General features: G+C 33.8%; 1 protein-coding gene across 2 annotated transcripts in view; it reads left to right on the plus strand.

Moving 5' to 3' along the window:
- Positions 1-13,927, plus strand: part of TDO2 (tryptophan 2,3-dioxygenase) — a 60,788-nt gene that overhangs the window by 32,782 nt on the left and 14,079 nt on the right. Inside the window, exons 1-4 of one of the 2 annotated variants that reach the window (XM_034432873.3) lie at positions 3,192-3,498; positions 3,706-3,774; positions 4,065-4,170; positions 5,533-5,623. In XM_034432873.3, coding sequence (XP_034288764.1) covers positions 3,740-3,774; positions 4,065-4,170; positions 5,533-5,623 — 232 coding nt within the window. In that variant the 5' untranslated portion in view covers positions 3,192-3,498; positions 3,706-3,739. Of the gene's footprint in view, positions 1-3,191; positions 3,499-3,705; positions 3,775-4,064; positions 4,171-5,532; positions 5,624-13,927 lie in introns of those variants that run through there. The other variant, XM_034432872.3, reaches the window with a different exon arrangement.

Here is a 13,927-nt window from a genome sequence, read left to right on the forward strand (position 1 = left end):
CCATAAAGCCTGAATATTGCTAGAAATATGCTGGAGCATAAATGAATTTGAAATTCAGTAAAAAAAAAAAAAAAAGGAGAGGGAAATACATCTTAATTTTCTGGAAATGATTGCTTCATTACTGAAATGAATGTTATTTGAATGCTGTTCAAACAAATCAGCTAAAAAGTCTCAAAAAACAAGATTACTGATGATTGCACATATGTGTTTTCTTTACCTAAACATTTTAAAAGAGAGAGAGAGAAAAAAGAAACATTGAATCATCAGTAAAAGCCTAATTTGCTTCAGTTAGACAAAGTATTGGATTCAGGATTTCTGGAAAGATCAGTTGCACCATTTATGTAAAATGTAAAAACAAAAAAACTTCAACCAAACTAAAGCAAAGAACTTGCTGTTTCTATTGGTTTAGCCAGAAGGTGGTTTTCTTTCCCACCCCTTTTACTTAATGATCAAGTCAGATGATCAGAAACTTGGGTTTACTTTAGTTTGCATTCATTTAGAACCTGCCAATGTCAGAGACTTACTCCTATGATGAACAGAGGTATCCCCGAGCTGGGAAAGTTTTTCATTTTCCATTTTACAACCAGTGCCCTTAAACAGGGACAGTAGTAGATGTGAACTTAAATTTATTTATTAACATTCAAACAGAAGTTTAAAAGGTACTGCACTCTTATGTGATTGCCTAATGACAAAGCAAGAGAAAAACCAAACCCTTACTTGGCAGCATGTGCTCAAAGTAGAGCTAGGCACATTATGAGAATTCTTTGTGGAATCTCCATCAGCCCTAATAAGGCAGTCCTTGTTTAGCAACAGCCTAATTTAGTATCCTTGCACAACTATCATGGTGACAAAAAAGTAACTTTGCAACAGGCATCATATTTATTATCTTCACGGGTAAAGCAAAGGAACGCTGAAATAATATCATACACACTTTTTTCAATTTTACTTAGTAATAGTTTTGCTTAATGACTGAGTTGCCAGTCCTGACTGTGGTTGCTAAATGAGGACTACCTGTACTGATTTAGATTGAAGGATTGCTATGGGAGCAGTAGGAAAAAAAGATCAGTTCTGTCTTATTTTGTAGTTTTCTATTGAAAATTAGCCATAAGGTTGTTCTAACGTATTGTGGAGGAAAAATAATATCACTTCTTTTTAATGATAGTGAAATTAATTAGAAGAGTAATTTTAAGAGTTGAAAATGCAGGGAGAAAAAGAATTTAAAAGGTCATAATATTTACTGTATCTGAAAATTTCCACAAATAATAAGAGAACTATAGTAAATATACAAATTGACTCTGAAGGGCTGTAAATTGTCTTTCCCTAATCTGGTTTTTTCCAACTGTTCTAAAACAGCAGTCTACAGAAATTTCCATTATTATCAGTGAAAAATAAAATATTATGGCAAAGTTGCAACTTTTTTTTCAGGATAAGGGTCATATTTGAGTGTTGCTAAGGGCCAGATTAGAGCTAACAACAACAACAAAAACCCTCAAAAATTTTATGGACATTTGTGTGCCATTGAAAATAATATGATTTCAGTAATATATCCCAATTAATATACTTCTATTTTTTTCTGTCACATTAAACATTTCAAGCGCATTGCAACTTTCTCCAAAGCTCTCTCAGGGTCAGTCCTGGGAACATACATTGTGCTCACTGCACTACGGTAATGCTTGCTTCACTAGTCAATTTACTTCTTTCATCTTATCTCATGTTTGGTCTCAATATTTGCATGGTAGTGAGTGGTTTTTTTGAGGCAAAGTCCCCTGTTATTCAAGCAATCAGCAAAACCTTTAACAACTTTCCATAGAAAGTTAACTGTTTTCTGTAGCATTCTACTCTGCTATCTAACAGTCTGAAAATGATTTTGAGTAACTGAATTAATGAGATCTTTCTCTAGTTGCTGAAAATTATGATCTCTATAGCAATGATGGCGAACTTTTTCGGCACTGAGTGCCCAAGCTGGAACACATGCACTGGAGCCCTGGAAACCTGAACACCAGCTGGCCAGTGTGCATATGTGCACCGGCCACCTAGTCTTGGGGTTTCTGGCATGCACATGGACGCTGGCCAGCTAGTCTTTGCATGTGCATGTGCACTGGCCAGCTTCGTGTGTGCCAGCTGGTCTTTGGGTTTCCAGCGCTCCAACATGTGCGAAGACCAGCTGGCTGGCATGCATGTGCATGCCAGAAACCAGAAGAGCACCTGGCGACAGCGTGTGTGCTCAGAGAGAGAGCTCTGTGTGCCACCTCTAGCATGTGTGCCATTGGTTTGCCATCATGGATGTATAGGAATAACAAAGAAGTTGCCTGTAAGAAATAGCAGCCAGCATGACTACCAATGGCCTAACAAGACTAGCAATATTTTTTTATTGCTTTCTGATTTATGATGTTTATCATTTTTTTTAATTCTGTCTCTATGGAACCACAGAACTCCTATTAAAACAGGAATAAAACATCTATTCTAACCCGCTGTAATTTTGAAAGCTCATTAAGCGATTGGTCATAACTGGAGGACTACCTGTATATCTCCAGTTGCAGAAAAATGAAATTTATTTATTTAAACAGTATCTGAATTTTTCAGTTAGCATCATTTCTTGTATGTTTCTTTATTTTTTTTCTATAAAGTTGCAATGAAGTTAAAAAAAAATAGATTCATATAGAGAGCAATGTGGGAAGAGATGCATGGCTGCTACATTATCTGTACAATGACTGATAATGTTCCATATGATGCATGTATATCTCTTGATAGGTTAGAAAACAAGCAATGTTGTGTTATACTCATGTAATGTTATGTCAAGTTTATAACAAATACTTTGTTGTACCACAGGGTTAACATTTCATGTGCTGACTTAGACTGCACCTTGTTATTCTTTTTAAATTTTTTAAAAAACAGAATGTAATTATTCTCTTGAAAAAGTGGAACCAATACTTAATTCCATATGTCCATATAGCTATGGGTATTGCAGTTTAGGGTCAATGGAATGATCGACTTTTTTGGTCAGTTCATTTCTATAGATATGACACATCAAATATTTAGTGAAATTGAGATGCTGTAAGAGGACATGATAATGTATCACTTCAGCAAATGCTCTGTTAATGATTAGATGAAATTGAGTAACAATGTGCAATAAGTACAACTAGGATTTGGAAAACTAGTGAAGAATTCAAAATCTTTTGGAGAAGAATATTGGGACATGTTTTCACTCAGAAAGAATTAACAATTGTTCAAAACATTTTATTAAATTTGGAAATGTGAACATTTGATTGCTTGAAAACATTCTGTTTTCAGAGCTGTCTTTCTATTTATGTTTTGAACCTAGGATTTATAAACAATTTATAATTTATACATATTTAAGTATACCTGACTTTTATGCAGAGAATTTATATCACTTATATATTATTTCCTTCAGCTCTGTAGATATCTGAAGATGAAAAAATTGCAATAACTGAAGACTTTGAAATTCCATTAAAAGTGCTCCAGTTACCTGTTATGCTTGTGAGGTTTTTTTTGTTTTGTTTTGTTTTGCAATTTGTGTTTGAGTTGAATGAGTTAACAAGACAAATATTTCATGAAGTTAATTTCTAGATATCCATTGAATCTGAATGATAGCAAGGGTGGGCATTTCAAGAAGAGGGCTGGCCTAAATTGTTGATCAGATTACATAAAAGAATGCACTAGGAAATGCAATTTATTTTATCTCAGGATATTGGAACAGGCGATAATTGATACTGGAGCCATGACTGGATGTCCGTTTTGGAAGAACAAATACCAGTAAGTACATTTCTCTTTTTTGTGAATAAGAAAGAGATATTGGGATAAACAAAAACAAATGAAATAGATATATAAGTAACTAAAATAATATTTTTTAAAAAATCCTAGAAGCAGCTTTTGCTGTTTTTGGAACCCTGTTTTTATTTCTTTTTTGCAGTGATTTTAATTGACAAAAACAGAATCAGTCTTGTCTTGTTACAAATTCAAATAACCAGCATAGTGATATAATCTGTTATAATGTTCTCTTCTGTTGGCAGTACTTAGCTCTGTTATCATTTGTTTATTCATAGATTTAATTTTACTAAACTGGCTTTGGAAGATGGGGCAGATGACAAATCACAGGAAGGATTAAACAAGGCTAGCAAAGGTGGTCTTATCTATGGCGAATATCTACATGTAAGTATGAGGTAGTGGTACTGTTTAAAAAATGGCTAATCTGCAACTCAATATTTCTGCAGTTTCTGTAGCCATTTAAGTATGTTTTATGATTATGAAACTCTTGATTATTGTAATGAATCTTCAAAAGACTTTCAAGTTTTAGCTATGGATACTTAAACTGTCTCAGTAACCCCAATAGGCAAATAACCATCTGTCCCGCTCCCCAGAGTGATTCACCCAAGCAGTACTACTTTATGAGTCCTACTTTATAAAGGACAGTTTTCCATTTAAGCACTTGCTTCAAATTAACTTTGGTTTTGGGTTTTTTTATGATTCTCCATTCTACATCTAATTTATAAGGGCCTAGCCATCGCAGCATGTATAGTTCCACTAATTTATGGTAAGATACGTTGTATTTAATTTGTGGTGTATTTCCTTTCTTAGATGGTGCAAAAACTAATTTATCCACTGCAAGCAAATTGTGCACAAATTTTTAAAAAATCAGGAATAATCAGTCTTCGTAACTTAATATGAACTACCAATTTTTTCTGTTCTCTCAGCAAAATATGTTTTGAATATTAGCATATTGGATTTGTAACAGAGTAATATCTTAGGCTCTGCCAGTTGTACTGTAGGTAATAGTCATGGATTATTATTTTTTTAAAGAATAAGGTGGCAGTGAAGTCTTTGTGGGGCAGTAGAAAAATAACATGTTATGCTTTTATTTTAAAATTGTTCATCTTTTTCCAGCTGGGTTTCCCTGCCAGACAAAAATCAATAGTAAAAAAATTACTGAAAAAGCTCTACCTGTAGAAATACCAGTAGAACAAACATGTTTAATTCAGATTCATAATCTCCTATATTACTTTTAGGCTAAGAGTCACTTTTATTGGCTGTTGGGTTCCCCATCCCCACTCCGTTGTGAAATTATTTATATTTTTCAGCAGAAAATCAGGTTTGTTTGATACTTAATTACATTAATGTGGGGATGGGGCGGCTGCAATAATTTTGCCATGTTAAACATTTGTGTTGGCTCAAAAATACATGGTATCCCTAGGCCATGTTGACTATGGCTCCATCTCCTTCCAGTGTGAACATTTTGCGTTTTTAGAATGATTCAGAGAAAGGAAAGATTGGTGCTTCCCAAACTTTGGTGTCCTACTCATCCTTAATCTAAGAACAGCCCTATTAAATAATACATTTAAAGACATGATACGTATGGGCACGACTTTAAATCTGTTGTTTTTAAAATATAAAAGACTGATTATCAAGATTGAAGTGTGAATTTTTAATAAAGATATATTCATTATGTGATACAGAATTAAATGACATTATCTGCAGAATTATTGAAAGATCACCTTAGTCTTCTTTCTTTTAAAGTTGGATAAAATATTGAATGCACAGGAACTTCAGAGTGAAAATAAGGGAAACAAAATTCATGATGAACATCTGTTTATTGTAACCCATCAAGGTAAATCCTGAATAATCCAGTTCATTTTATTATCTGGTGATTACAAATACAAGTTTGATTTTTAATAAAAATGATTTTGTTCTATATACTATTTTAGTATAAGTAAAAGCATGTGTAAAAACAGCTAATGTAACTCTTTAATTTCCATAACTATATCTTAGCTGAAAAATAACATTTGAATTGTTTTCAAATTTGGAACAATCCCTAGATTTCTTAAAACCAAAAAAGTTAAGGCAATCTTTCTAATTTATGTGAAAACTGCTAACTTTGCAGAATGCAGGATAGATATGCAATAATGCAAATAAACTGAAGTTCATTAATTAATTACTATTATTAATTCAGTTATTACTTATAATTCAGGTATTTATTGTGATTTTAAACCATGTATATGGATACAAATCTGATTTTGTTATATATAAAATTATACAAATTATGTTGTATTTATGTTCTATGCATGCTTTCAGGTTTCATTTAGTTTCATCCATAAATTTCCCTGGCTACAGTGGATTTACACTGGAACATAGTTTTGTTTTGTTAACTTTTTAAAAGTTATCATATTTTTAATGTAGCAAAACTCAATATATGTATTTTGCATTATGGTATCATATTGCAAAGTCTGTACTTTTTACATTTGTGTTGTGATGTCATATGCAAGTACGTAAACTTTCATTGTGAATCACAAGATATATTGCAAAATTTTGATGAAAACAGTGGTGCTGATGCTCCTGCCTTAAAATTATAAAAGTCATTCTGGAATGGAGATGTTACTTGCAGAACCTGTAAACTCTAAAAGAAAATCTTGGGGAAGTTTCTTTTACAATTGCAACAGTAAAAAGTTGTACTGGAAAGTGTAGGGTTCAAATCCTCAGTCATCTACAAAACCATCAGAATAAACTTTGGCCCAATCATAACTCTTCAATTAAGCTCTTTTACTGAATCATTGCAGAAGAAAGGAAGGGTGAAGGGAAACACTGTCCACACTGATTTGATAATACCATTGATCCATTTGCTATTACTGTTTATTATTAATAAAGAAATAAAGGATATCTGTGAGAGCACCCTAGACATTAAATTGTCTCCAGATTTTGGAGACTGGAGCATCTGGCCAAAATTATACAGTCATAAAATCATAATTTGACTAGTAACAGCAATCATACAAATTAGTCATTTATATACAAAGTGGCAGCATTTTGAATTATCTGTCTGTTCTCAGCCTTCTAGTGCTAAAATATTTTTTTAATAAGGGCACAAGCAACTTTCACAAACTTTAAATGATAGATACATTATATAACTAGGGCCAGATTTCTCAGCTATATGCTTCTCGTACAGACAAACTTTTCATAATTTGCCTAAATAGAAATATTATCTGTATAGGGAACTGCAATTCAATTTTTTTTTAAAAAAATATTTTCTTTTAATACAAACATGCCATCATTCATTAAACAGTGTGTCGTCTGGGTACAAATTTTTTGTGTCATAACAGTTAAAGCTTACCACCATATTCATTGTTTATATCTACTCTTATTTTAATACTAAAACTTAATACTTAACATATCTATAGTTATAACGTTTCTCTTCTTAACTTATTTAACTTTATTATACATTACTTTCATATTTATTCTCTAACCATTGATAAAATAAACCCCATATATTATAGTAATCAGATTCTTCCTTTCCTTTAATTGCAAGTATTAATCTATTCATTTCTGCGCATTCTAATATTTTCTTAATCACATTTTCATCTCAAGGAATCTCTTCATCTTTCCAATTCTGTGCAAATACAATTCTAGCTGCAGTTATTACATGAATAATCAAATATACATTTTCTTTACTATAATTTTCTGCTTCTCTGTGATGTTTTTCATTATTATCTTAATTTTTTCTTTAATTTTCAGTCCTGACACCTCACCCTATTCTTCTATTCTTTCTAATAGTTTTAGCCCTGTTTCTTGTGGATCTCCTAAAACAAACACCAAATCATCTGCAAATGCCTGTAATTTATATTTGTCCTTTTTAATTTCCATATCTTTTATCGCCTTATCCTGTCTTATATTTCTATTTAATACTTCCAGCATCAATACAAATAATAGTGGAGAAAGAGGACATCCCTGCCTTGTGCCTTTCATAATATTAACCTTTTCCATCATATCTCCATTAACCATCACCTTTGCTGATTGTTTATAATATATCGTCTTAATTATGTTAATAAATCTCTCCCCAAAGTCCATAACTTTTAATTGCATCAACATGAACTGCAACATGATCACATTATCAAATGCCTTCTGTGCAGCAAGGAATATCAGTGCCATTTGTTTCTCTGGATGTGCTTCATAATATTCCAATGTATTCAAAATTATTCTCATATTGTCTCTGATCTGTCTCCTAGGTAAAAAGCCATTTTGATCTGTATGTATAAATTCATTTAAAAATCTCTTTAATCTTTCTGCCATTATTGAGGTAAATATCTTATAATCCGCATTTAACAGGGAAATCGGTCTGTAATTTTTTATCCGTTGCAGGTCTGAGTCTTCTTTCGGTATGAGAGTAAGGTGACCAGACGTCCCGCTTTTGGCGGGACAGTCCCGATTTTTAGCAATTTGTCCCACGTCCCGCGGCGTTTTAAAAAAGTCCCGATTTTTCATTCTGCCTCCTGAGTCCCGGCTGCCTCCTGAATCCCAGCTGATGGCTAGAGGAAAAAAAACTGTTTAAACTCTTGCCGCGGGGCTTCAAAGGGCCGCCCTACAGGTGATCAGTGTTAAAAGAAAACAAATGAGTAGACCGATGCCTGCAAAAATAGAAAAAACAGCCCCTTACAGCTTCCGCATAGGTTAATTAGCACAAGTTGATTAGCTCGGCTTCCCCACTCTCAGCTGATTTGCTCTCAGCTGTTTTGCGCAGGGCTCTGTTCTGTTGCTGGCTGCAAAAAGTTCCTGGAGCAGATTTTTTTTTCCCCTAGCTATGCTGAAAAGCGAAAGCAAAAGTAAAAAGCAGGGTTTTTGCTGCAACGTGACAAAATGAGGCAGAGAGAGATTTCTTTTTCTTTTTCCTCACTAAAAAAGGTAGGTGCAAAACTGCAAACAATGGGAAATTTAGGGCAAAAGAGGAGAGTTCAAGATTTTAAAACACAAAAGAAAAAAAGTTCTATTTAACTAGGGAATTGTAATAATTGAGATACTATTAATTGTATATTGTGTTGAAAGCAGAAATGGTTAAGTTGTGGTTTGGAGGAATATATGGGGGAAATTATTTGGTTTATTATTATTGGTAAATATAATTAATTGATTTGTAAGAAATTGGTTTGCATGGAAATAATTGGAATATTCATGTTCATATTGATTAATATACATAAAAGATAGTTATATAACTAATTGATTTATATTAAAATGTTGAATTTGTATTAAACAATTGTATTACATAATTACATAATTAACCAAAGTGAGGATGGATATAGATATAAAAATAGATGACAATGGGAAGGGGTATAATATAGAATAGAAGGGAAAAATTGAATTTGATTAAGATTAGAGATGAGGATGAAGGGTAATATTGTTTTTTTAAAAAAATAGATGAGGAATAAATATGGCAAAAAGGAAATATAGAAATTGTAAATTTAATTGAAATGACTAAACACTGTTTAAATTTGTGAACCGGCCAAATATTCTGTTCAAAGAAAATACATTGTATGTTTGTATGTGTGTTTCTAATTATTGCTATTTATTCATATTTGTTCTCTTTTATTCTTTAAAGTTTAACAATTCATTCTTTATCTTAATATCTTTATATTTGCTTGGGGTTGGCTTTCTTCCCTTTCATCTTTTTTATTGTACAGCAATCTTTCTCCTCAAACCTACCACCTCTCTCTTTTCTTTCCTTCTTACTTTCTCTTCCCCCCACCCTCTTCTTCTCCTCCCTACTTCCTCTTCCTTTCTCCTTCTCCTCCTCTCTTCCTCCCTCTCTTACCCTCACTCCTACTCTAATTTCCCTTTCCTTCCTTCATCCCTCTCTATTGCTATATCCTTTTATGCATATGGACTACTCAGAGGGCTGAAAAAGTTATTTTTGACTGGTCCTCACACTTTTGACCAGTCCTCAAACAGCAGTTGTGAAATGAGTGACATGGTTGTTAAGAATGCTGCACGGGCATAAATGTGAGAATGGTCATAAGTGTGAGGACCAGTCAAAAGTGCGAGGACCTGTCAGAAATGACTTTTTTCAGCCCTCTGAGTAATCCCTATACACATAGCCATGGCCACCCGGTCACATGACCAGCTAGCCACGCCCACCCAGTCACATGACCTCCAAGCCACACCCACAAAATAAGCCACGCCCACAATGGTGTCCCTCTTTACCAATGTTAAAATCTGGTCACCTTATATGAGAGTCATATATGCTTCTGTCCATTAAGCTGGCATTTTTGCCTCTCACAATAGTTCATTAAATACTTCCAGCATTGTATTACTAACAACTTCTTGTAACTTTTTATATAACTCTGCTGGTAATCCATCTAGTTCCGGTGTTTTGCCATCCTTTTGTCTTTTAATTGTTTCTGTGAATTCCATAATTGTTAGCCTTTCTTCTACTGCCTTTTTAAATGTTTCTGGTATAATAGGTAATTCAGCTTTTTCTAAGTATTGTTTTTTTTTCTTCTGGTATTGTCTCTTGTTTATATAATTTTTCATAGTAATCATGAATTATTTTCTTTTTCTCATCATTTTGATATCATACAGTCCCTTCATTGTCTATTAATTGGAACTGCAATTCAAATTATGGGTGGTGATTACAGAATGTAAATCTGCTGGAGAGCTGATGATTGCAAGTTTATGTACTGTTTAAATATTCAGATATGATTATCATATTGTTTTCTCTGAACAGAATCATGGCATGCTTCGTCTGCTCTTTATTATTACTGCAAAAGTACAATCTGGGACTATTTTCTGCACTGTGAGATTACAACTAGCAATTTCTATTGATTTGACATTGTAGATTCTTCAGATGTACATTTAAATGCCACTTCAGGGACAAATGGGGTTGTGTTTCTTTGTAACATCATACTTTACTATCAAGTTTGTGCGCACATACTGTAGATTTTATGTAGTTAGATTTTTCAAAGATGTTTGATTATTTGCATAAACATTAACATTAGGATTTTTGAGAACTGATGTGATTCTGATTTAAATCTTTGTATTCAGAGAAATGAATGCATGGAGAATAGTAGAGTGGACATCTACAAACTTTTGCTTTCTATATCAAAACCATCAAATCTCAGTCAAAGTATTGAACTGGCCAGGAAAAGCAACTGAAAAATAATCAAGATAGAAAAGTATATCAATTTACAGCGATGTGGCTTCCTGTCTGGCTTCCGGCGCCGCCAGATGGTCCTCCGTGACCGCCGCCCCATTGCCTGTAAAGAGCCGCCTTTACACCTGAAAGGCGGCTCGAAAAACTTCATTTCCTGACGGAAATGTGAGTCTGAGCAGGCGAGGGCAGGTAGAGCCCTCTGCGAAGTCCCCAGAGGTTTTTTTAACTCTTGGGGACGAGCAGGTTGAGGCTCCCTATTTCCCCTCGTCGTTGCTCCGGGCATCGGGCGCACTCTGCCTTTTTGCAGAGCTAGGCGCTGGAACCGGATTAATCAACGAACCTAACAGATGGATTTATAAAAAAGATGAGACTTGGACTTGGGACCCTAAATTGCAAGTATCCTTAATGAATTTATAAGCATCTCAGAGTGAAAGAGAAAAAATTTTTTTTTAAATGGCGACCGCTGAGGCTTGGGAAGTAGAAGAAAGCTGAAAGTGAGAGTCCTTCCGTAACAGATACAAAGTAGCGGAATATATAGTGCTGGCTACAATTTGGAAGAAAATTAGTTATTCTAAGTTCCTCTCTTCCTGGAGATTTGTACTTGATCTTGCTTGGGGAAGAAAAAAAGTTTGCTGGCAGGATGGCGTTGCTAATAAAACCTGATAGACAAGAAGGGGGGGGTGCTCCCCCATTCACAACTGTATGAACAAGCTCTGAGCCTACAGACTCTGCAGAATGGTTTTAATTTAAAAGAATTTATTCAGGAGGAAATGGCAAAATATCATGAGACTATGAACCAGAAATTTGAAAAATTAAGGCAGGAAATTAAAGAAATGATACAACTAAAGTATGATAACTTGCAACAAAAGATTGTAACAGTGACTAATGGCTTTTCAGAAGTTGTTATAAAGTTGTATACAAATATTAAATTGCTAGAGTCTAAAATGGAGAAAAATGATGATAAGATTTATAATTTGGACAATAAAATATTAAGAATTGAAAAGGATTTAATAAATATTCAAGACAATAGTTTAGAAGTAAAGTCTAAAGAGGAAGCTGGTCATGAGACTTATAATGCAGAAGATATAAAGCAAGGAATTGAAAGAGAAGTTGTAATGATGCAATACAGGCTTACAGAATTTGCGATCAGAATCAGGGGCTTACAGGAAAATAACAGTGATGATCTAAGAAAAACATCTGCTCAAGTTCTGGCTGGGATCCTAAAGGTTCATCCTGAGGAGGTATTCTGTAAAATTGATAAGGCCTATAGAGTAAATTCTTGGATTGCAAAGCAAAGGCAACTGCCTAGAGATGTGGTGATTTATTTCACAGACAAAGAAATTAGAAATGATATTGTGCAAAAATCCTTCAATTCTATTTTACAACTGTATGGGAGAAAAATTTGGATATATAAAGAATTGCCGCCTAAGATGTTAAGGGATAGAAAGAAATTTGGACTTTTGGTGACAGAGCTAAGAAAACAAAATATTTTATTCAGGTGGGATGTCCCAGTGGGAATAATATTGAGATATCAAGGAGTAAGATATCAGTTAAATACTGTTGAAAAAGCGAAAGAATTTTACTACAAGGTCCTTAAAAAGCAAAATCAACAAGAGACAGAAACTCAAGAAAAGCAGAAGGAGATGGAAGTAATGAAGAAACAAGAAGTTATAGAGGTCTCCACAGATGAACCGCTTTTGGATTCTCTCTCAGAGGTCTCAGCTGGATTATTTAATATAAGAGAGGCGGTTCCGGACCCTAATGCAATGATTTATCAAGCCACAAACCAGCATGGAAGTCAATCAGCCGATATACAATTTACAGAACCAGAAAGATTTCAGCCACAAAAGCAAAATGAACAGGATCAAGTTATAGATCAGCATGAAAACCAAATAGTCGATGCACAATCTACAGAAAGGAATTTAGGATGGAGATCCAACCCACAAAAAGTCAAGAAAAGAAGAAGTAGGTCTCACAAAAACAAAAACTTTTAAACTAAACAACAGTGTAATGCCAGTTACTTATGAGAGGACTGAATATACGAAAAGATAATGGGCAAAGTATTGGTTTATTTTATCCTGAGGAGAGTGACAGATCTCTGCAGTGCTGAATTTTTTGGGATGTGAAAAAGGCCTTAAATCGAATGGTTGGAAATATCTTGTTTGTTTTTTGGATTTCTTGATAAATATATTACGTGTATGCTGAGTTACATGGCAAGAGATCTACTGGACTGGGGCACGCAGAAGATCTGGTTGTTACCCTATTATGGTGGTTCGAATTAATAATCTGGATAAAAGACACCTCTATAGATATTATATGGAATATAAATATAAAGTCACTCGGGTGGTTGTTGTGTTCTTTTTTTTTCTTTTTGCAATATGAAGATATTTGTTACTGATGGGGGCAGATGGTAATTGAACATACTGAAAATACTGTTGGAATTAGGATGCGATGTTCCCCTAACATGGGCAATGGAGTTTATCATCCAGTTGAAAGACATTACAGAAGATGGATTACAAGCCTAAAGTTTTTTTCTTTTAGGATTTTATTTATATAAGGGAATACTTTTCTAGTGGCATGGGCAGAAGAATAAAGATATTAAGAATAATTATGGTAGTTTTGTAGGAAAGTGGGTGGAGATAGGTTAGGTTATTGATTGTTTAGTTTAAAAAAAAGGGATATTATGTTTAGATGTGAATATATGTAAAAGATTTGAGCTAAGAGACATAATGATGGGGGGGGAAGGAAATGGGTAGCTGAACTGAATAAATGTTAAATTAGGATTTATTGTATAGTCTTATAGTGGAAGTATGTTTTGAAATGTTATATCGTATGGGGGTAGTAAAAGGGTAGATCATGAGCGGAAATCGTTAAATTGGGAGATATAATAATATTATTATGTTAAATTAGGAGTTATTAGATAATGTTATAATAGAATGTCACTTTGAAATGTATATTATAGTATAGCATAAGGGGGATATGATAATTTTATTAGAAAGAAAGGGT

The sequence above is a fragment of the Pantherophis guttatus genome, chromosome 8, assembly GCF_059756535.1.
Source record: "Pantherophis guttatus breed Tessera chromosome 8, ASM5975653v1, whole genome shotgun sequence".
Lineage (NCBI taxonomy): Eukaryota > Metazoa > Chordata > Lepidosauria > Squamata > Colubridae > Pantherophis > Pantherophis guttatus.